Source organism: Hypanus sabinus, chromosome 9 (assembly GCF_030144855.1).
Source record: "Hypanus sabinus isolate sHypSab1 chromosome 9, sHypSab1.hap1, whole genome shotgun sequence".
Taxonomy (NCBI): Eukaryota; Metazoa; Chordata; class Chondrichthyes; order Myliobatiformes; family Dasyatidae; genus Hypanus; species Hypanus sabinus.
Genome location: NC_082714.1, coordinates 39,277,053 through 39,301,807, shown reverse-complemented (window position 1 = coordinate 39,301,807; position 24,755 = coordinate 39,277,053). Strand labels below are relative to the sequence as shown.

The following is a 24,755-nucleotide window of genomic DNA, read 5'->3' as shown; positions in this document are numbered from 1 at the left end:
CTTTGAAGAGTGTGATTTACAGCAATCAACATGAATTGCTGAATATTAAGATAACAATGGGGAAAAGGAACACAGTGAAAAATAAGACAAACTTTTTACTAAGTTTTCACAGCAGAAGACAAATTAGGAGCCATAATTTGAAATATAAGTGAAGAACTATATTAGCAGTAAGTAAAATGGATTGGATAAATTAATAAAATTACAGCACCATGATTTTTGGATTTCATGTTAACAATCCAGAAGTTCCAATGTCTAATGCATTATTAGTGTCTTGCAGGAGTTAGAGAAAAATATGGAGCTGCTGTTAAGTTTTATGAACTCAAATATCAATAAGTTTCTAGTACTGATTGCTGAAGAACAACATGCATTCAGAAAATCAGTACATCATCAGGCTGAGTCAACCTGATTTTATGAAAGGGAAGCTATTGGAGTGTCATGGGGGGGGGGAATTGGGAGTGGACCCAAAAGCAAGACACAGACACTGAAGTACCAGGAACAGGACTAGGCATGACAAGGAAGCAAGGAAAGTGGGGAAGAAAGGACACTGGATATGACACCGGCCCTGGATGAGACAAGGACTCCAGACCTGGGATAGGACCTGACAAGGATAAGGAACCAGGACATGGAACTGGGAACAAGGAGCCTGGGCTTGGACTCCAAGCCAGAGACTGGACAAGGACCCAGAATCTGGGTCTTGACTTGGGCTCGGACTCCAGAACCAGGTGAGGACATGACGAGGTTACAGGATAAGGCTGAGAGATTCCTGGATGGGACAAGAGAACCTCAGCACAGTACAAGGGAATCCCAGCACTGGGCTGAGCAAGGTACTCCTGTGCTGGGTGAGGCACATGGACATGATGAGGACACAGAGCCTGGGTTGAGGGAGAGACAACAGGACTAGATGTGAGACTCCTGGACGTGACAAGGGAACCTCAGCACCAGGCTGGGCAAGGTACTCCTTTGCTGGGTGAGGCACATGGACATGACGAGGACACAGAGCCTATGGAGAAACAGGGACATGGAACAACAAGCCAGGGCCCCTCCTTGAGTACAGGATGTAGGGTTGGGATTCATTACACAGAACACCAAACACAATGAGACAGTCCCCAATGCTAGGTAGTGGCAAAACAGCTGGACCTACCTAGCAAAGGCATGGACATGGACAGACAGTTCCAAACAGGATGTGGCTCCAGATACAGGCGAGGCAAGGCTCCAGGTAGAGGTAGGGTGAGGCAATGCAAGGCTCCAGAGAGAGGTAGGGCAAGGCACCAGGCAGGAAGGTGAAGGGAAGGTATACAGACAGGGGGCGTTGATAGGAACAATCCAACAATCTGAGGCTGAATCCTGAAGCTATTTATGAGGCCAGTCCAAACGAGAATCAGCTGTTGCAACAGAAACTGGGAAAACCTGTAAAACCTGGAATAAGGAACATGGATTGGACCGTGAACCGGAATGCAGATCTTACGGACCAGACCATGACATGGAGGTAAGTATTTTGTGAGGTTTCTGAGGGTGGAACAAATAGGGTTGTTGAACAGGTGCCCAAGAATGTGCGAGACTAGATCCTTACATTTAAATGTGTTAGATTACATAAATTACGGGTTGGTTGACTTAGAACATAGAACAGCATAGGAGCAGGGCCTTCAGCTCATACTGCTGTGCCAAACCCATTAAATTAGTAATCAAATGGGTAAACTAATGTCTTCTGTCTACACAATGTCCCCCTCTCCCCGTCAATGCATGCCCTCTGGTATTAGACATTTCAACCACTGGAAAAAGATATTGTCTGTCTCCTCCATGTATGCCTCTCGTAATTTTATAAATCTCTATCAGACCTCCCCTAAGCCTCCACCACTCCAGAGAAAACAACCTAATTTTGTCCAATTTCTTGTGATAGCACATGCCCTCTAATCCAGGCAACATCCCGGTAAACCTCTTCTGCACCCTCTCCAAAGCCCCAACATCCTTTCAATAATGGAGTGACCAGAACTGTATGCAATGAGGCAGATGAGGCCTAACTAGAGTTTTTTTCAAATTGTAACATAACTTCCAGACCTTTGAAATTGATACCTCAACTAACATAGGCAAGCATACCATGTGACTTCTTAACCACCCTATCAACCTGTGAGGTACTTTCAAGCAGCTATGGACTTGGATCCAAAGATCCCTCTGCTCATCAACAGTGTTAAGGGTCGTGTCCTTAGCAGAAGACTGTCTCTTTACCAAGGTGTAACATTTCACATTTCACCAGGCTAAACTCCATCTGCCATTTATCTGCCCATATCTGCAATTGATTTATATCCCAATATATTCTTTGCCAGTCTTCTATGCTATATGCAACACCACCAATCTTTGTATCATCTGAAAACTTACTACATTTTCATTTTCATTCCACCTACATTTTCATTCAGGTCACAAACGGTTGAGGTCTCAGTAGAGATCCCTGTGGAACAACACTATTCACAGACTTCCAGCTAGGATAAATCCGTTTGACCACTATCCTTTGTTTTCTATGACAAGCCTGTTCTGAATCCAAGTGGCCAATTCACCATGGATGTTTTGGATGAGTCTCCCATGAGGCACCTTGTCAGGTACCTTACTAAAATTCATGTAGACAACATTTCATAGCTCTAAATTCATCATTCACCTTTGTCACTTTATCAAGAATCTCAATCAAGTTAGAAAAACATAACTCGCCCTGCACAAAGCCATGCTAGTTCTCCCTAATTAAGCCATGGTTTTCCAAATGTTCATAAATATTATCTCTAAGAGTTATCTCCCTACCACTGATGCAAGACTCACTGGTCTATAGTTTACAAGATTATCCCTGGTTCCCTTCTTGAATAGTGGAATAATATTAGCTACTCAACAGTCCTCCCAGGCCTCACCTGTGGCGAGGAGGACATGAAGATACTGGTCAAGGCTCCAGCAATTTCTTCTTTTGCCTCTCTCAATAACCTGGGATAAATTCCATCAGGTCCTGGACATTTATCCCTCTTAATGCACTTTAAGAGACCCAATACTTAAAAAAGGGCAAAGACCCAACAGAGTGTTCCTCGTATAGGCCGATCTCTCTGCTCAATGTTGATGTAAAGATCTTAGCTAAAGTTTTGGCTCATAGATTAGAAACCATCATGCCCTCCATTATCTCTGATGACCAAACAGGCTTTATTAAAAACCGTTTCCCTTTTTTTAACATTCAGCGTTTATTTAATATTTTATACTCACCTCCAACTGGGATTCCTGAATGTGTTATTTCCCTTGATGCGGAGAAAGCATTTGATTATATAGAGTGGAACTACCTTTTTGCAGTTTTAGAAAAAATTGACCTTGGCCAAAGTTTCATCTCTTGGATCCAATTGCTGTACCTGTGTCCTACTGCCTCTGTTTTAACCAATTTTCAGAAATCCCAAGTATTTAGTCTCAAACGTGGCACCCGCCAGGGATGCCCCTTAAGTCCCTTTCTCTTTGATTTGGCTATGGAACCTCTGGCGATAGCATTTCAAAACTGCCCTGAATTGACTGGGATTTGGAGAGGGGGTGTTGTGCATAAAGTTTCTCTCTATGCTGATGACTTATTACTCTTTCTCTCAAATCCGTCTACATCCTTACCTCTAATGTTTTCACTTCTTGACCAGTTTAGCCAGATCTCTGGCTATAAACTTAATTTACATAAGAATGAACTTCTCCCAATTAATAAAGAAGCACAAGAACTAACATTTCATGATCTCCCTTTTAAAGTAGTCCATAATCAATTTACTTATCTTGGAATTACAGTCACAAGGAAGTTTAAAGATCTCTTTCGTGAAAACTTTGCCAACCTTTCATATGCTATAAAACAGAGTCTGGTACAATGGTCACCTCTATCTATGCCTTTGGTAGGTCGTATTAATGTTGTTAAAATGTATGTTCTCCCCAAATTTTTATACCTATTTCAATCTATCCCAATTTTTATTCCTAAATCTTTTTTTGATTCCTTAGACTCTATTATTTTGTCATATCTGTGGCAGAATAAGCGCTCTAGAATTAACAAAATCCATCTCCAAAAATCTAAAAAAGAGGGTGGCATGGCTTTACCTAACTTTCGTTTATATTATTGGGCAGCTAATATACGTTGTGCTACCTTCTGGTCTTTCTTCCATGGCCAACCCGAGTGCCCTAACTGGGTGGTGATGGAGCTGAGCTCCACCAAAGAATTATCTATCTCTGCTTCTTGGCTCTGCACTCCCTAGTAGTCTGCCCAGATCAATTGCTAATCCTCTTGTTAGACACACTTTGCGTATATGGGCTCAGATCAGGAAATGCTATGGTTTCCAGGGGTTTTCCGTTTCCAGCCCTATTGCTCATAATCACCTTTTTTTACCTACTACATACGGTTCAGCATTCCAGGTTTGGTATAGGAAGGGCATTAGACATTTTGAAGATCTTTTCATTGATAATCGCTTCGCTTCTTTTCAGCAGCTCTCTGTTAAGTTCAATCTGCCCAATGCTCATTTTTTCAGATATCTCCAAATCCGACACTTTATTGCTCCTTTAATTCCTAACTTCCCTGCAATGCCTGCGAAAAATGCTATGGACCTATTTCTTTCCATGAATCCACTAGGCAAAGGCTTAATATCAATCATCCGAGATAAACTAGCGGCCTTACGATGGGCCCCCATGGATAAAATCAAAATGGCCTGGGAGCAGGATTTAAATATCTCCTTATCTGAGGAGAGCTGGGATTCAGTTCTCAAATCGGTTAACTCAACCTCTCTTTGTGCTCGCCACTGCCTTTTACAGTTTAAGATTGTTCATAGAGCCCATATGTCTAAATCTAAACTATCTCGATTCTACCCTAGCGTTAGTCCGCTCTGTGATAAATGCAAGAGGGGCGTGGCCTCTCTCATCCATATGTACTGGTTCTGTCCTAGCTTGGAGAAATTCTGGAAAGATGTCTTCACTACGTTATCGTGTATTCTGAATCAGCACCTAGAACCAAACCCCTTAATTGCTCTGTTCGGTTTTTGGGGCGAGACAGATTTATGTCTGGGTCCGACCAAATGCCGAATATTATCCTTTGCCTCTCTCCTGGCTAGACGCTTGATCCTCCTCAGATGGAGAGATGTTGCCCCGCCCACTCATGCTCAATGGCTTAACGACATCATGGCCTGTTTGGACCTCGAAAAAATTCATTATTCAGTTCTCAATTCGGATCTAAAGTTCCATAAGGTCTGGGGACCTTTTATCGAGTACTTTCATAACCTTCCTCTTGACTAGGGTTTTTTTTTCTCTTCGGTCCCTTGCTTTCAGCTCCTTTTTTTTTCTCTGGTAGAAGGCATTATTACCCTCTGTTGCTGAGTGTATTCACAGTCTGGGAGTTTGGCTGTCCTGACTTATTCTCTCTATATTGTGTTGTGGTTGGTCTGGAGTTGCTGTTGCTTTTTCTTGTGTTGTGGGGCTTGGGGAGGACACTAAGCTTACTTGTCTTTAATTTAGGTGCTTTTTTTTTTGCTAAATTCTCTTCCTTTGTAACATATTGTTATTGTATGCTTAATTTTGCACTGTTTTAATGTTCCTCATTGGGATTTGGGGTTTTTAATTTGTAAAATGTTTTGAAAAACTAATAAAAAAATTAAAAAAAAGAGACCCAATACTACTTCTTCCTTTACCACGAAATACCCTAGGATATCAGTATGCTTAGTACTGACTGATCTCCCTATCCACCATGTCCTTCACCTTGGTAAGTAGTAATGTAAAATACTTATTAAGGACCTCACCTACACCTGCAGCATTCATGCAAGTGTTCCTCCCCTTATCCTTGAGTGGTCCTACCCTCTCTCTAGCTATCCTCTTGCTCTTAATGTATGCGTAGAAAACCTTGTGATTCTCTTGCCAAGGACTTTTCATGGTTCCTCCTGGCTTTCCTAAATCCCTTCTTGAGTTCTCTTCTGGCTTCTTTATAGAACCTCAATGGATTTATTTGATTCTATCTTCCTAAGTTTTACATACTTTTCCATTTTCTTCTTAACTAAATCATACTTTTGTTGACATAGAAGGTTCTCTTACTTTGCTTTCCTTGTCCTACCATCTGGCTGGAACAAACCTGTCTTGTACTCTATGCTGTTGGTCTTTAAACACCTCCACATGACAGATATAGACTTGCCCAAAAACAGCTGTTCCCAATTAACTCTCCCTAGTTCCTGCCTAATGCTCTTGTAATTTGCTCTGTGCCAATGTAATACTTTCCCACAAGGTCCATAATTATCCTTATCTATAGCTGTCTTAAAACTTGGTAGTTGTGGTCACTGCTGTCTCAATGTTCATCCTCTGAAAGGTTGGTCACCTCATAACCCAACACCAGCCTCTCCCCTCGCTGAACTATCTACATGTTGGTTTAAGAAACCCTCCTGGATGCAGGTAACAAATTCTGCCCCATTTAAATCTCTTGTACTAAGAAGGCCCCAGTTTATATTGGGGAAGTTGAACTCTCCCATGAAAACAATCCTTTCCTTAATCTCCTTACAGATCTGTGCCACAGTGTCCCAGAGGCTATTGCTGGGGGGGGTGGGATCTGTAGTAAAATATAAACACAGTGATTGCACCCTTCCTATTTTTATGTTCTATCCATACAGACTATGGACAAGCCTTCCAATATTTCCCCTCTGAGTGCAGCTCTGATATTGTCCCTGATTAGCAGCGCAACTCCCCAACCCCACCCCCATTTTACCTTCCTCTCTATCTCTTCTCAAAACAAACCTGACAGAGCTATCAGAGTTTACAGCAGGACATTGATAGGATACAAAAACAGGTTGAGAAGTGGCAGATGGAGTTCAACCCAGGTAAGTGTGAGGTGGTTCATTTTGGTAGGTCAAATATGATGACAGAATATATTATTAATGGTAAGACTCTTTGCAGTGTGGAGGATCAGAGGGATCTTGGGGTCTGAGTCCATAGCGTTACATACCCTGTGAGTATCTTGTGACTGTCTTATGACCATGATGTAATTGAGTATCTGGTGAGCATGATGTAATGGCCTTGTGAAGGTGGGGTGATGTAATTTCCCGCTAGTGTGAGGTCACGTGATGACATGTTCTCAACAGGTATATAACAGGAAAGTCTGCTGTGATGCAGGAGTTTTTGTGTTGAGACATCGTTCAATTCGTCAGTTACTCCGTTATGCTGCATATTTGGTCTCATAACACAGTTTCGTTTTAAAGTGGAGTTTTACTTTCTATTGTAAGAATTGTTGTGCTGGAGGTTTCGCCAAATCGCTGCCAGTTATGTTTGATGTACCTTTGAATTAATTTTAAAGTCTAAGTGTTGAAGAGTGAAGACTTCACCGAAGTACGGGAACCGAAGGATCGAGTAAAATTAAGCAGTTTAATACAGGATCAACCTTGTTGGATCTTCATTCAAGGAAGTAGTAACCTGCATCTGAGATAACTCCTACCTGTAAGAGTAGAAATAGTTTGCTGTGTTATTTGCTAAGGAATAGGTCAGTTCCTTTAAGCCTTTTTTATTTCCTTCGTTGTGAATCCTTCAGGCAAGGCATATTTCGGCTGGGATCAGCAGTAATGTCATGTCATTGAGGAATTTGTTACTTCAGGGAAGTCTCTCCTAATTAACTGTATAAATCATTTGCACTTTCGCACTTTAAGAACTGCGTTCGCATTTATCACTTTAAACTGTTTGAGTTGCCGTATATCAGTTAACATCCGATTAAGTTAGTCGTTTGTTTATTTTTCATTTTTTTTGTTGAGCAGAGTTTAATAAATTGTTTATTTGTTTATAAAAATACCTGACTCAATTCTATATTTATTGTTGCCAGAGACATATCGTAACAATAGGACACTCAAGGCAGCTGCACAGGTTGACTCTGTGGTTAAGAGAGCATACAGTGCATTGGCCTTCATCAATCGTGGGATTGAGTTTAGGAGTTGAGAGGTAATGTTGCAGTTATATAGAGCCCTGGTCAGACCCCACTTAAAGTGCTGTGCTCAGTTCTGGTCATCTCACTATAGGCAGGATGTGGAAGCCATAGAAAGGGTGCAGAGGAGATTTACACAGATGTTGCCTGGATTGGGGAGCATACCTTATGAGAATAGGTTGAGTGAACTCGGCCTTTTTTCCTTGGAGCAACAGAGGATGAGAGGAGACCTGATAGAGGCATTGATAGATGACAGGCATTGATGATGTGGCGAGTCAGAGGTCTTTCCTCAGGGTTGAGATGGCTAGCATGAAAGGGCACAGTTTTAAGGTGCTTAGAAGTAGGTACAGAGGAAATGTCAGGGGATGTTTTTACATAGAGAGTGGTGAGTGCAAGGGATGGGCTGCCAGCGACGGTGGTGGAAGCGGATACCATAGGGTCTTTTAAGAGACTCCTGGACAGGTACATGGAGCTCAGAAAAATAGAGGGCTATGGGTAACCCTAGGTAATTTCTCAGGTAAGGACATGTTCGGCACAGCTTTGTGGGCCAAGGGGCTTGTATTGTACTGTAGGTTTTCTATGTTTCTAAAACATTGAAACATTGAAACTCTGGGACATTAAGTACTATTCCTGTATCTCTTTGAACCAAGTCTCTATAATGGCCACAATTTCATCGTTCCATATACAGACCCATGCTCCGAGTTCATCTCTTTCACCCATTAAACTCTGAGCATTCAAATACACACACTTCAAATGATCTATTCTATCGTATCTATTACCTTGCTCCTGCCTGTTTTAACTGGCCCTGAAATCTACCTTCCTCTGCATTCCTTACTTTCTGATTTGATGCTCTGCTTCCTGAACTCCTGCCAAACTAGGTTAAGCCTGCTCCAATAGACTTAGCAATCTTCCCAGCAAGGATATAGGTTTCCCTCCAGTTTAAGTGCAACAAACACCTCTTGTACATGTCTCCCCAAAACAGAAAAGGATCCAGTTATCTATGAAACTGAAGCCCTGCCCTCTGCACCAATTCCTCATCCACTCAAAACTCTGCATTATCACCCCATTCCTACCCTATTCTAGAGTTTACTACATTGGTGTTCCTGCACTTCAGCCTCTTCCCTAACTCCTATGCTCACTGCACAGGACTTCTTTATCCCTTCCTACCTATGCCACTGATGCCCATGTGCACCACAACCTCTGGCTACTCATCCTCACTCTTGAGAATATTCTGCAGCCACTCTGAGACAGCCTTGATCTTAGCACCTGGGAGGCAACACAGCATCCTGGCTTCTCTTCTTTAGCCAAAGAGTCTCCTGTCCATACCACTAACTATTGAGTCTCCTATCACTATCGCTCAGTCTGACTTTACCCTTCCTTGCTGAGCCTCAGAGCCTGGCTGCTGCTGTTGTGCCCTGATAGTTCATTTCATCTCACCCCTGCAGTATCCAAAATGGTATACTTGTTGCTGAGGGGAATGGCCACAGGGTGTCATTGTCCGGTCCGTGAAATCCGCATTCCGGTTCATGTTCCTTATTGTAGCTTTTCCGGATTTCCCTAGTTTCTGTTGAGGCAGCTGATTCTTGTTTGGGCTGGCTACATAAATAGCTTCAGGATTCAGCCTCTGGCTGCTGGATTGTTCCTATCAACACCCCCTGTCTGTATCCTTTCTCTTCACCTTTCTGCCTGGAGCCTTGCCTTGCCTCGCCACTGCCTGGAGCATCATTTTGCCTCTGCCTGGAGCCTCATTTTGCCTCTGCCTGGAGCCTCATTTTGCCTCTGCCTGGAGCCTCATCTTGCCTCTGCCTGGAGCCTTGCCATGCCTCACCTCACCTTGCCTCTACCTGGAGCCTTCCCTTGCCTTGCCTCTGCCTGGAGCCTCACTCTGTTTGGAACTGCCTGTCTGTGTCCATGCCTTCGCTAGGTAGGTCTGACCGTCTTGCTGCTACCTAGCGTTGGGAACTGTCTTGTGTTCAGTGTTCTGTGTAATGAGTCACAGCCCTAGGTCCTGTATCCAAGGAGGGTTCCCTGCTCAGTGTTCCATGTTCCTGTCTCTCCCTCAACCCAGGCTCTGTATTCTGTGTTCCTGTCCTCCCTTGACCCAGGCTCAGTGCTCTTCATTCCTGTTCTTCCTCGATCAAGGCTCTGCATTCCTGTCTCTCCTCGACCAAGGCTTTGTGTTCCTGTCTCTTCCTCGGCCAAGTCAAGGCTTTGGGGTCTCATCCAGTCCTTGTCACATCCAGGGTCCTTGTCCTGTCCAAGCCACGGTTTTGTGTTCTCATCTTGTCATGTTCCTCACCCAGCCCAGGAGTACCTTGCACAGCCCGGTGCTGGGGTTCCCTTGTCCTGTCCAGGAGTCTCACATCCAGTCCTGTTGTCTCTCCTCGTCCTGTAGCCACGTCTTGTCCTCGCCTGGTTCTGGAGTCCGAGCCCCAGTCAAGATCCAGGTTCTGGGTCCTGTCCAGTGGCTCGGAGTCCAAGCCCAGGCTCCTGCTTCCCAGTTCTATGTCCTGGTTCGGCTATCCTTGTGAAGTCATAGCCCAGGCCCAGATTCCTTGTCTTGTCCGAGGTCTTTGTCATGTCCAGCATCCTTTCTTCCTCACTTCCCTTGCCTCCTTCTCATGCCTAGTCCTGTTCCTGGTAGCTCAGTGTCTGTGTCTTGCTTTTGGGTCCACTCCCTGTGCCCCCCTTATGACACAGGGGAATCCTGCATTGACTGCTTACTCTCCTTACATCTCCTAATGGTCACCCAGCTACTCTGGGAGTGACTTCCTCAGTAAATATATCATCTATGATGTTTTCAGCATCCCAGATGGTCCTGAGTACATCCAGCTCCAGCTCCAGATCCTTGAATTTGTCAGTCTGGAGCTGAAGTTGGATGCACTTGCTACAGATGTAGCCATCAGGGACATCAATCCACTTTTGTACTCAGGGTGTTCCCTGCAGTCCCACATTTTATAGGAAGAGTATTCTTCGGCCTTAACTACCATCCTGCTTACACTTGTTATACCTCTAACTTCTCAAGCTTAATTTCTAGCCTCCACCTGTTATTGCCAAGTCTGTTGAGTCAAAGCCTGACCACTCTAACGCTGACCCACTCACTCAATGACTGCTCCGCTTACAACTTGCTTCTTTTTATTGGCTTAAATAAAACTCACTCCCGATAAGACTTACCCTTTGAAATGGCTCCCACATTGCAATGATGCCTGCTGACTCACTAATTCAAAGAATGATTAATTCCCAACCAGGCTTGTTCTTTTCAAGTGGCTCCTACCTTGCAATGATACCCCTCCTATTTGCTAATTCAAAAACTGACTCTCACCCAACAGGACACATTCTTTTCAAATGGTCCCCACTTTACAACGATGCCACTCTTTCACTTGCTAGTTCAAAGAGTGGATTTGGAGCAATGTTCCAATGTACAGGTGGAACAGTTAACAAATAGTAAACAGTAGGAAAACATATCAATTGGGACCAGAGTTTATATAGAGAGGAGAATGGAAAATTTGATGGTAAGTCAGATCCTTCCACTGTAGTTAAATTTCATCAACTTACCAAAATCTATACATCTGATTCCACCATGCTTTAAGGAAGAGAATTCCAAAGAGTCATGATCCCCAGAAAGATAAGATTCCAACTCATCTCTATCTTTAATGGGCAAAGCTTTATTTTTGCTTAATGGCCCCTAGTGCTGGATTCTCACAAAAGAGGAAGCATGCTCTTTGCATTCCACCCAGAAAGACTTTTCAGAATTTTACATTTCATTCATGAGCCCTTTTATTTTTCTGGACATCAGCATGTGCAACACCTAGCCTCTTCATTCTTCCTTCTTGAGACAAGCAGTCTATGACACTGAAATACTTCCATTACAAATAAACAAACCAGAATTGTGGGCATTAATCCGTATGTGACCTTCCCCCATACCTTATCTAACAAGCATAACCTTCCTGCTTTTGTATTCACTTCTTCTAGCCATGAACAGCAATACATGCATAATATCCAGGTTGGTAGTCTGTTAATTATAGAATATCACGTATCAACCATCTGCTTTAATTAAAGATTGTATTCATGTTTACTGGCAATGAAAAGATTAGAAGACATTTAAGATGGATGAGGGAAACAATTAGTTTGCAATTGACTCTAGGCAAATGAAGTACGTCAGGAAAAGTTGGTAGATGAGTATAGGGTTGGGGAATAGGATACTATTCATTTTTGCAAGAAGAGTAGAAAAACAAACATTTGTGTTAAGAAAGAGCTGATTATATTGTATGGAAAGCAACTTATCCTAATAATATGTTATATTATTACATTATACTAAGGAAAGTACATTACAATTGGCCTTTATTGCATGGAGATTAATGTCTGTGAGTTAAGAAAGCTTGAAGAAATTTTAATTGTAACCTCAGCTGCATAATTTATGCCAATGAAAATTTATAGTTGCCTTGGAATCAGTGTAAGAGAAATCGGTAGGATAAGCCAATACTTGTTGGAGTTTAATGGAATAGGTAATCATAATGAAATTCATCAAATCACATGAAGGCTTCACAGCATAAAGGCTGAGGATGAAGAGCTAAGGAGTACAACCTTAGAGTAAGAAACTTATTTACTCAGAAGGTGTGAACCACAGAGGGCATGGGATGTTCAGGCATTGAGAATATACAACATCATACACATCTGAACTGAAAGGAAATTAAAGAATATGGAAAAGTAGTCACAGCACAGAACATCAGCTATGAGATTTATGGGAAGTGGAATGGAATGATTTTTGGGCTGGCTCACACTTATTCCAGCTTCTTACATTCATTTTCTTATGTACAGGTGTGAAGGCCTGATATCTGAATGCACAAAGCATACAAAAGAAGGTAGATGATCTTGCAGTGCAGTTAGAAACTGGCAGGTATGAATCATGAGCATCACTGAATTGTGGCTGAAGGAAGATCACAGCTGGAATCTTAACTTCCAAAGATACGCATAAAAGCCTTAAAAAGAAGTGACATTGGATCAGACGATATAGAATTCTTGTGGATAGAGTTAAGAAGCTGCAATGGCAAATGGACCCTGATGGGTGTCATATACAGGCCAGGATGTGTTACAAATTACAACAGGGGATTGAGAAGGCATGTCAAAAGGGCAAGTTTATGATACTAATGGGTGAACTTCAATATGCAGGTAGATATGGGGAAATCAGGTTGGTGCTGGAACACAAGAGAGGACATTTGTAGAATGCCTATGAGATGACATTTTAGAGCTACTTGTTCTGGAATGCACTAGGGGAAAGATTATTATGGATTGGGTGTTATGTAATAAACAGGATTTGAGGAGGGACATTAAGGTAAGAGACAGTGATCATACCATGACTGAATTCACCTTGCAACTTGAAAGGGAGAAGCTAAAGTCAGATATAGCAGTATTACAGTGGAATAAAGGGAATTATAGAGGCATGAGATAGAAGCTGGCCAAAGTTGATTGGAAGGGTACACTAACGGGGATGATGGCAGATCAGCAATGGGTGGAGTTTCTGGGAGCAATTTGGAAGGTGCAGGATAGATACATCCCCAAGATGAATAAATATTCTAAAGGGAGGATGACAAAGCCATGACTGACAAGAGAAGCCAAAGACAGCATAAGAGCAAAAGAGAAAGCAAATAAAATAGCAAAAATTAGTGGTAATTTAGAGGATTGGAAAGCTTTTAAGAACCAGCAGAAGGCAACTAAAAAGATCTTTGGAGGAAAAGGACAGAATATGTAGGTAAGCTAACCAATAATATAAAAGAGGATACCAAAAGTTTTTTCAGATATGTTAAAAAGTAAAAGGGAGGCAAGAGTGGATATCAAATCATTGGAAAATAATGCTGCAGAGGTAGTAATGGTGGGCAAAGTAATGGCAGAGAAATGTGATAAGTACTTTGCATCACTGTGAAAGATATTAGCAGTGTGCCAGAAATTCTAGAATGTCAGGGGGCAGAAGTGAGTATAGTTGCTTTAACTAAGGGGAAGATGCTTGGGAAGCTAAAGGTCTGAAGGTAGGTAAGTCACCTGGACCAGATGGAGGGTTCTGAAATAGGTAGCTGAAGAGGTTATGGAGGAATAAATGGTGATCATTCAAGAATTATTCGATTCTGCAATTGGTGTGGTGGACTGAAAATTGCAGATGTCACCACACACTTTAAGACGGGAGGGTGGAAAAAGATAGTAAATTACAGGCTAGTTAGTCTGTCTTCGTGTTTTGTAAGATGTTAGAGCTCATTATGAAGGATGAGGTTTTGGGGTACTTGAAGATACTGTATATGATAAAACAGGCTAAAGTCAACATGGCTTCTTTAAGTGAAAATCTTGTCATATGTTTCTATTGGAATTCTTTGAGGAAATAACAGGCGGGATAGGCAAAGGAGTCAGTAGGTGTTTTTAACTTGGATTTTCAGAAGGCCTATGACAAAAATGCGACAACTGAAGCTCCTAAACAAGATGATACCCAAGGTATAACAGGAAAGATAATACCTTGGGCAGAAAATTGGCTGACTGGCAAGATAAAGGGGGCATTTTCTGGTTGGCTGCTGGTGATTAGTGGTTTTTCACAGAAGTCAGTACAGGGCAACTTATTTTGACTTTATGGGTCAATGATTTCAATAATTTGTGGCCAAGTTTGTGAATCATGCAAAGACACACAGTGGGATAGGCAGTATTAAGGAAGCAGGGAAACTGCAGATTTGGAGAATGGGCAAAGAAGTGATAAATGGAATATAGTATAGGAAAATGTATGGTCATGCATTTTGGTAGAACAAATAAACACATAAAATACTTACTAAACTGTGACTAAATTCTGAAATGGAAGGTTCAAATTAGTAACCACTCTTCACAACAAGAGTCGCTGTCTCACTAATTTAACACAGCAATGTCTAGTTTCTTATATGAACACACATGCACTTACTCACACCACACTATTTTCATATCTACCATTTCATCTCTCTGCCATGATCCCGTGGTCACCTACCTGAACAGAATCAAGTGTGAATCCAATTTTTGAGAACACTCACCCACTCAGACTGCTGACATCTCAGACCAAACGATGGGTCACGAGCGAATCTCGGATGAGCACCCACCCCATCCAGTGTTGTAACTTCACCAGAGAGCTACTGAAGCTAGTGGATAAAGAGGTGTTTTATTCAATAAAAGCAAGCAGCAGACCTCATGTTGAGACACCTGGAAGAAGAGGACTTCGGACCCAATATTACATGACATCTTTATATGCTGGAGATCAAAAGTTGCAGCAGGACAATTCTATATTTATAATGTATCTACAATGTTTTCTTTGAATTGCATATAACTTTCTCAAATCTGCTTCTTCGCACCCATACTCCAGATACCCAAATTGAATGTTAATCATTATTGTCTGGTTTGCAATAATCTTCCTGGCTATGGCTGCAGGAAGATTATTGTTCAAGGCTGCATTTCAAATTCAATCTACAGTCTACATCAATATCTGAAGATTAGTTACCGGTGAAATTAATATTTACTATACCCGTTAACACCACAATAGCCTGTAACAATGCAACTCGGCTAGAGTTTCCTTTCAAACCGCGTATGGACATGAATACAAAAGTGGACCGATTGCTGGCTCAGAGCGAAGTGTTAGCCCGCGTGAATAACTGATCAAGAAAGGCACTTGGAATTTGCAGCACAGGTTTCAGCACAAGAAAACAATCACTTTCTCTTTGAGATTCGTAGCCGAAAATGTCAAAGAAAAGCCGAGCGGGTTTTCAGACCCTTCTGGTGTATTTTGTGATGTTTTTTTCCGCAAGGAGTCCCAGCCCAGAAGCTGCCAGGATCCTTGCCATCCCCACAGACTGGAGCCACTGGATCATCATGAAATCCCTGCTCCTGGAACTGGTGCAAAGGGGGCACGAGGTGACGGTGCTGAGGGGCAGCAGTTCGCTACGGATTGAGGCAACGAACGAAAATTTCACCATGGAAACTATCCGTATTTCGGGAGAACAGGCACATGAGGCTCTTACAGAAGACAAATTTCCCGATATTATCTTCAAATTTTTCTATGTGGAAGATGGTTTCCTTTCCAGCGTCTCCGCTTCCCGCACCTTCATCGGATTGACCGCCATGAATATTGAAGTGACTTTTCCGTTCATTCAGGGTCTGTTCGAGGATCGCGCTTTGATGGATCGGCTGAAAGCTGGGGGGTTTGACGTCGTTTTGGCAGACCCTTTCCATGCAGCCGGTGCCATGCTGTCCCATGTACTTGACACACCGCTGGTGTTTTTCGGCAGGTGGATGATATCCGGGGACGTCCATTTAAGCTTAGCCTCGTCGCCACTTTCCTTTGTGCCCATGTTCAATTCACGTTTGAACGACAGAATGTCGCTTGTGGATAGATTGAAGAACGTGCTGGTGTACGGAATGTCTAAATTCATAAACCACTTCTACGTTTACCCAGCTTACAACCGGCTTTGTCAGCTTTACCTCAATGATGAAATTACCGTGGAAGAACTTTATCGAAAGGTTGATATCGTCTTAATGAAGGTTGATTTTGTTTTTGAGTATCCCCGGCCGACCATGCCAAACCTGATTTACATCGGAGGTATCCAGTGCGGTCCGGGGCGACCGCTCCCTGCTGATCTGCAGCGATTCATGGACAATTCTGGCGAGGATGGCGTGGTGATCTTCTCCTTGGGAAGTATAGTAGGCACTATTCCTCCAGAAGCGGCGAGTGAGGTCGCGGCAGGACTGGCCAGACTCCCTCAGAGGGTCATCTGGCGGTATATTGGAGCGCTACCCCCGAATTCAGGAAACAACACGAAAATCTTGAGCTGGTTTCCACAAAATGACCTGCTGAGTCATCCGAAGACAAGAGCGCTCATCACTCACGGCGGTGAGAATGGGCTTTATGAGGCCATTTATCATGGGGTCCCCGTGGTTGGTATTCCAATTTTTGGGGATCAATATGATAACCTTCTGCGTCTCAAAACCCGAGGAGCAGCGGTCATGTTAGACTTGGCTCACATTAAAAGCGATGATATTTTCCATGCAGTGAAGACAGTCATCGAAAACCCTTCCTATGCAGAGAACATGAAACGATTATCCGCCTTGCACCGGGACGTTCCAGTGCGGCCAATGGAGCTGGCTGCTTTCTGGATTGAATACACAATAAGGCACCGGGGGGCTCCTCATTTTAGAGCCGCGGGTAATGATCTGCCTTTCTATCAGTACCACTTACTGGACGTGTTTACTATTATTGTGGTTTTCATAGGGCTTTTCCTTTACCTTGTATTTAAATTACTTAACGTTTTACTTGTCAAGTTGTGTTCGGGGAGGAAGAGGAAAAGGGACTAAATGAAGGGAGTTAGAGAAAGAATAAGAGTTCGTTCGTTTTCGAAATCTCCTTTTTCAAAGCTGCAGAACATTTTTTTCTGATATCAATAGCCAAATACAATGTAATCTAAAGGATAACTATATCTTGCTTAGCAGTAATGCTGTTCTGTTTTTTTAATTGCCAAAATGAACAATATCTTATTTCCCAACGTTTTGCTTCATTGATCAACTTTTCCCTACTCATTTATTGTGCATAGATTCCACCGGTAAACATTTTGATTCTCCCCTCCACCTTCCTTCCTTTCTACCTTTCTGATTGTCAATAAACATGAAAATTATTTCTCATTCAATCAGTTTCTCAATAGCTGATATTCAGTAATTATTAGGCTACCAGCCTGAATATAACCCACATGTTAGTGTTCACGACTAGGGAAATTAAGTTTAAAAATTAGGAAAGTTATGCAAGTTAGATAAGGTGCAGCTGATGCTATCCGTTGAGTGATGTACTCTGTTCTGATCTAGATATTTGTAATATAAAAACTTCCGTAGCATGGGTGATATGTCTTAAGAGGTAAGGCGGAACAGACTAGATTTGCGTATGTGGAAATTCAGAAGAGTGAAAGTCGTCGTGATAGAAATGAAAAATCCTGACAGGTCTTTTTGAATGGAAATTGAGAGGATAAATCTAGTACTGATGGTCACTAAGTTAAGATAAAAGTTTAAAAAATAAATCAGATGGAATTTTATCTCACTGCTAATAGTGACTCTGATTTTCTATGTCAAAGCGTGGTGGTAGCTGAGATATATAGATACAGTGGCATGCAAAAATTTGGGCACCCCTGGTCAAAATTTCTGTTACTCTAAATAGCTACATGAGTAAAAGATGACTTAATTTCAAAAAGGCATGAAGTTAAAGATGACACATTTATTTAATATTTTAAGCAAGATTACTTCTTTTATTTGCATCTTTTACAGTTTCAAAATAAGAAAAAAATGAAAAGGGCCCGAAACAAAAGTTTGGGCACCCTACATTGTCAGTACTTAGCAACACCCTCTTTGGCAAGTATCACAGCTTGTAAACACTTTCTGTAGCCAGCTAAGAGTCTTTCAATTCTTGCTTGGGGGATTTTCACCCATTCTTTCTTGCAAATGGCTTCTAGTTCTGTGAGATTCTTGGGCGGTATTGCATGCACTGCTCTTTTGAGGTCTATCCACAGATTTTTGATGATGTTTAGGTCGGGGAACTGTGAGGGCCATGCCAAAACCATCAACTTACACCTCTTGAGGTAGTCCATTGCGGATTTTGAGCTGTGTTTAGGATCATTATCCTGTTGTAGAAGCTTTCCTCTTTTCATCTTCAGCTTTTTTACAGACGGTGTGATGTTTGTTTCCAGAATTTGCTGGTATTTAATTGAATTCATTCTTCCTTCTACCAGTGAAATATTCACCGTGCCACTGGCTGCAACACAAGCGCAAAGCATGATTGATCCACACCCGGGCTTAACAGTTGAAGAGGTGTTCTTTTCACGAAATTCTGCACCCTTTTTTCTCCAAACATACCTTTGTTCCCTGCGGCCAAAAAGTTTTATTTTAACTTCATCAGTCCACAGGACTTGTTTCCAAAATGCATCAGGCTTGTTTAGATGTTCCTTTGCAAAATTCTGATGCTGAATTTTATGGTGAGGATGCAGGAGAGGTTTTCTTCTGATGACTCTTCCATGAAGGTCATATCTGTGCAGGTGTTGCTGCACAGTAGAACAGTGCACCACCACTCCAGAGTCTGCTAAATCTTCCTGAAGGTCTTTTTCAGTCAAATGGGCGTTTTGATTTTCCTTTCTAGCAAACCTACGAGCAGTTCATTTGGAAAGTGTTCTTGGTCTTCCAGTTTTCAACTTGACCTCCACCATTCCTGTTAACTACCATTTCTATATTACATTATGAACTGAGGAAACGGCTACCTGAAAATGCTTTGCTATCCTCTTATAGCCTTCTCCTGCTTTGTGGGCATCATTTATTTTAATTGTCAGAGTACTAGGCAGCTGCTTAGAGGAACCCATGGCTGATGATTGTTGGGACATGGTTTGAGGAGTCTGTGTATTTATAAAGCTTTGAAATTTGCCTCACCTGGCCTTTCCTAACGATGACTGTGAACAAGCCATAGCCCTAACAAGCTAATTAAAACCTTGGTAAAATTTATCTGAGAGCTCAAATCTCTTAGGGTGCCCAAACTTTTGCATGGCACTCCTTTCCCTTTTCACTCTAAAGTTGTACAAAACAAAAATAAAACACCAATCCTGCTTAAAATGTTGAAAAGAATCTTTCATCTTTAACTTTTGGAGATCAGTTCATCTTCTACTCACTTAACTATTCAGAGTAACAGAAATTTTGACAAGGGGTGCCCAATCTTTTGCATGCCACTGTAATTGAATCTGATTTGAACTAGTTTCGACCAGACCCCTGTTCAAACGTACGTTTTGCCGTCGGTCTCCGCACAGAGCGGGCGAATAGCGACGCCTGAACAGGTTTGCGACAGCTGGAGGCACGAATAGCGCTCAGGCAGACGGTATTTCAACGTACTCAGAGTAACCAAAGCGGCAGATGCCAATAAGTTCAAGTGTAAAGTCGATCGTCCAAAATGCTAACTTATAAAGACCTGTCCAGTGAATAAAAAACAGAAATAAATTTAAAATAAATCAGCGGAAATGTTGCGCTACGTCAAAGCTGAAGTCAGTATAAGAAAGCGACGGAGGGCACGGAGTACTTTTGGCGGGGAACTGGTGACAGCAGGTGAGGGAGAAGGTAGGAGGCTGGGGGAATAGGGATGAAACAAGAAGCCAGGAGGTGATGGGTAGCGGTAAAGAATTGAAGAAGCAGGAATCAACCAAGAGAGGACACTGTGTCATGGAATAAAGGGAAGAATGAGGGGAACCAGAACGAAGTGATGCCCAGGTGAGGGAAGGAAATGAGTGAGAAGGTAACAAGACTAGGCAGTGCAGAAGGAGAAAAGTGCGCAGGGGAGTAATTACTGGAAGTTAGAGAAATCGGTGTCACGTCATCACGTTGGAAGCTATCCATAGGGAACAAAAGTCGTTTTCTCCCCCTAAACTAATTTTGGGCTCATCGCAGCAGTAGATTAGGCCACGGACAGACGTATCACTATGGGAGTTGGAGATCGATTTGAAATTGGTATCCACCGGGAGATCCTGACTCTTGTTACGGACAGAAGGTTCCGACGAAGCAGTCTCACAATCTACCACGGGTTTGTCGAAGCCGCCCCCCCCCCCACCCCCAATCTGCGCCAGGCTTACGAAGTAGTGTCCAAATCTGACGGAACATTGCTCTCAGCAAAGTTGTCAGGAATCGAAACACATGACAGAATTCGATGCGAACTGGTAATCAAATCTGTCAAGCAGATTTACTAAAACCAATAACAGAAAAAAAATCTTAACATAATTTAATAGATATATCGGTAAAACAACAACTATTGTTAACAAACCTGGAACTTACTCCCTTGCACCTGTTCCTCTCTAAACCAATGAAATGGGTTTCTGACTCTGTGCCGTGTGTAATCAGAAACTGTGAAGACCCCAAAAGGTGAAAGGACTTGAGAATGAAAGTCAAAATTGCTCCCTGGGGTGGGTATCGAGGACAAAGGATGATTCAAAGGAGAATGGGGAAGGAGATAGAGGGGGCGGATCTGCTTCTGTGACAAAAGGCTCTGCTTCTTGGGGGTGAAGGGCTTATGGATGGTTGTAATCAAGGTCAAGGGCTGGCTGCCCTCATCATGGTTCTCGACGTGACGTAGTCTAACCTCAATCGGTGCCGTCCCGATAGATATATTTGTGTATAATCTCTCCCTCCGAGATATTCACGCTGATTTTCACACTAAGCAAAAGACAAGTAATGGATAAAAATTAAACAGAATGTAATTAAAACCATACATTATGTACTTCACAGTTTCAAGACATACAAAAAAGCTGGATGAACTCAGCAAGTCCTGACGAAGCGTCTCGACCCGAAACGTTGACTGCTTCTTTCAACGAATGCTGCCCGACCTGCTGAGTTCGTCCAGCTTTTCTGTACGTCTTGATTTGACCACAGCATCTGCAGTGTACTTTTTGTGTACTTTACCATTTGCAACTTACGTGCGCTTGAAATCATAATGCCTGTTGCATTTCTTTGAATTTAAAAGCAGTTGCACCAAGATTACAGAATGATTCTTAAGAAACACAAACACACCTGCAAACAAGTCTGCTGTCATACATTTCCTTGAATGAGTATACGTGTACCCTACTGGCGTCTCGAACAGTTAGTAACCACCCTTCACAATAAGTAGCCATGTCTCACCAAATTAACACAGCAATGCCTAGTCTACTTTCTTACATGAACACACATGCACTTACTCTCACCCCATTACGTTCATATCTACAACTTCAGCTCCCTGCTGTGTTTGTCATACTTCATCATCTCGTGGTCACCTTCCTGAAGAGAATCAAGTGTGACTGCAAATTTTGAAAATACTCACCCCCTCGCATTGCTGAGATCTCAGACCAAACGATGGGTAACCAGCGAATGTCGGACGAGCCTCCCTCCCCCCCCCACCCAGTGTTGCAACTTCACCAGACAGTGACTGAAGCTGGTGGACATAGAGCTGTTTTATTCAATAAAAGCGAGCAGTAGACTTCATATTGAGATTCTTGGAAGAAGAGGACTCCTGCCCCAATATTACATTACATTTTTATCTGCCAGAGATCAAAAGTAACTGTAGGACAAATCCATAGTTACAATGTATCTAAAATGCTTCCTTTGAATTACATATAGCTTTCACAAACCTGCTGCTTCGCACCCATACTCCAGACACCCAAATTGAATGTTAATCAGCATTGTCTGGTTTGCAATCAACTCCTGGCTATGGCTGCAGGAAAATTATAGTTCAGGGCTGCATTTCAAATTCAATGTACAATCCATGTCCATGTTTGAAGATTGGTTACCGGTGAAATTAATATTTACTATACCCCTTAACATCACAATACCCTGTAACAATGCAACTCGGCTAGAGTTTCCTTTCAAACCGCGTACGGATGTAAATAGAAAAGTGGACTGATTGCTGGCTCAGAGCGAAGTGTTAACTGGCAGCCCGCGTGAATAACTGATCAAGAAAGGCACTTGGAATTTGCAGCACAGGTTTCAGCACAAGAAACAACCATTTTCAGTTTGAGATTCGTAGCCGAAAATGTCAAAGAAAAGCCGAGCGGGTTTTCAAACCCTTCTGGTGTATTTTGTGATGTTTTTTTCCGCAAGGAGTCCCAGCCCAGAAGCTGCCAGGATCCTTGCCATCCCCACAGACTGGAGCCACTGGATCATCATGAAATCCCTGCTCCTGGAACTGGTGCAAAGGGGGCACGAGGTGACGGTGCTGAGGGGCAGCAGTTCGCTAAAGATTGAAGCAACGAACGAAGATTTCACCATGGAAACTATCCGTATTTCGGGAGAACAGGCACAAGAGGCTCTTGCAGAAGACAAATTTCCCGATATTATCTTCAAATTTTTCTATGTGGAAGATGGTTTCCTTTCCATCGTCTCCGCTTCCCGCACCTTAATCGGATTGACCGCCATTAATTTTGGAGTGACTTTTCCGTTCATTCAGGGTCTGTTCGAGGATCGCGCTTTGATGGATCGGCTGAAAGCTGGAAGATTTGACGTCGTTTTGGCCGACCCTTACCATGCAGCCGGTGCCATGCTGTCCCATGTACTTGACACACCGCTGGTGTTTTTCGGCAGGTGGATGATATCCGGGGACGTCCACTTAAACTTCGCCCCGTCGCCACTTTCCTTTGTGCCCATGTTCAATTCACGTTTGAGCGACAGAATGTCGCTTGTGGACAGATTGAAGAACGTGCTGGTGTACGGAATGTCGAAATTCATAAGCCACTTCTACGTTTACCCAGCTTACAATCGGCTTTGTCAGCTTTACCTCAATGATGAAATTACCGTGGAAGAACTTTATCGAAAGGTTGATATCGTCTTAATGAAGGTTGATTTTGTTTTTGAGTATCCCCGGCCGACCATGCCAAACCTGATTTACATCGGAGGTATCCAGTGCGGTCCGGGGCGACCGCTCCCTGCTGATCTGCAGCGATTCATGGACAATTCTGGCGAGGATGGCGTGGTGATCTTCTCCTTGGGAAGTATAGTAGGCACTATTCCTCCAGAAGCGGTGAGTGAGGTCGCGGCAGGACTGGCCAGACTCCCTCAGAGGGTCATCTGGCGGTATATTGGAGCGCTACCCCCGAATTCAGGAAACAACACGAAAATCTTGAGCTGGTTTCCACAAAATGACCTGCTGAGTCATCCGAAGACAAGAGCGCTCATCACTCACGGCGGTGAGAATGGGCTTTATGAGGCCATTTATCATGGGGTCCCCGTGGTTGGTATTCCAATTTTTTTTGATCAATATGATAACCTTCTGCGTCTCAAAACCCGAGGAGCAGCGGTCATGTTAGAATTGGCTCACATTAAAAGCGATGATATTTTCCATGCAGTGAAGACAGTCATCGAAAACCCTTCCTATGCAGAGAACATGAAACGATTATCCGCCTTGCACCGAGACGTTCCAGTGCGGCCAATGGAGCTGGCTGCTTTCTGGATTGAATACACAATAAGGCACCGGGGGGCTCCTCATTTTAGAGCCGCGGGTAATGATCTGCCATTCTATCAGTACCACTTACTGGACGTGTTTACTATTATTGTGGTTTTCATAGGGCTTTTCCTTTACCTTGTATTTAAATTACTTAACGTTTTACTTGTCAAGTTGTGTTCGGGGAGGAAGAGGAAAAGGGACTAAATGAAGGGAGTTAGAGAAAGAATAAGAGTTCGTTCGTTTTCGAAATCTCCTTTTTCAAAGCTGCAGAACATTTTTTCTGATATCAATAGCCAAATACAATGTAATCTAAAGGATAACTATATCTTGCTTAGCAGTAATGCTGTTCTGTTTTTTTAATTGCCAAAATGAACAATATCTTATTTCCCAACGTTTTGCTTCATTGATCAACTTTTCCCTACTCATTTATTGTGCATAGATTCCACCGGTAAACATTTTGATTCTCCCCTCCACCTTCCTTCCTTTCTACCTTTCTGATTGTCAATAAACATGAAAATTATTTCTCATTCAATCAGTTTCTCAATAGCTGATATTCAGTAATTATTAGGCTACCAGCCTGAATATAACCCACATGTTAGTGTTCACGACTAGGGAAATTAAGTTTAAAAATTAGGAAAGTTATGCAAGTTAGATAAGGTGCAGCTGATGCTATCCGTTGAATGATGTACTCTGTTCTGATCTAGATATTTGTAATATAAAAACTTCCGTAGCATGGGTGATATGTCTTAAGAGGTAAGGCGGAACAGACTAGATTTGCGTATGTGGAAATTCAGAAGAGTGAAAGTCGTCGTGATAGAAATGAAAAATCCTGACAGGTCTTTTTGAATGGAAATTGAGAGGATGAATCTAGTACTGATGGTCACT

General features: G+C 42.6%; 2 protein-coding genes across 2 annotated transcripts; both read left to right on the top strand.

Moving 5' to 3' along the window:
* Positions 1-16,183: 16,183 nt before the first annotated feature.
* Positions 16,184-17,251, top strand: LOC132398816 (UDP-glucuronosyltransferase 1A7-like). Its single transcript, XM_059978656.1, has 2 exons — positions 16,184-16,278; positions 16,421-17,251. The coding sequence occupies exon 2, from the start codon at positions 16,436-16,438 to the stop codon at positions 17,249-17,251; it is 816 nt and encodes a 271-aa protein (XP_059834639.1). The 5' UTR covers positions 16,184-16,278; positions 16,421-16,435.
* Positions 17,252-23,109: 5,858 nt separating this feature from the next.
* On the top strand, positions 23,110-24,074 carry LOC132398982 (UDP-glucuronosyltransferase 1A1-like). Its single transcript, XM_059978818.1, has one exon. It carries the CDS (start codon positions 23,142-23,144, stop codon positions 24,072-24,074), a length of 933 nt encoding a protein of 310 aa, XP_059834801.1. The 5' UTR covers positions 23,110-23,141.
* Positions 24,075-24,755: the final 681 nt, after the last annotated feature.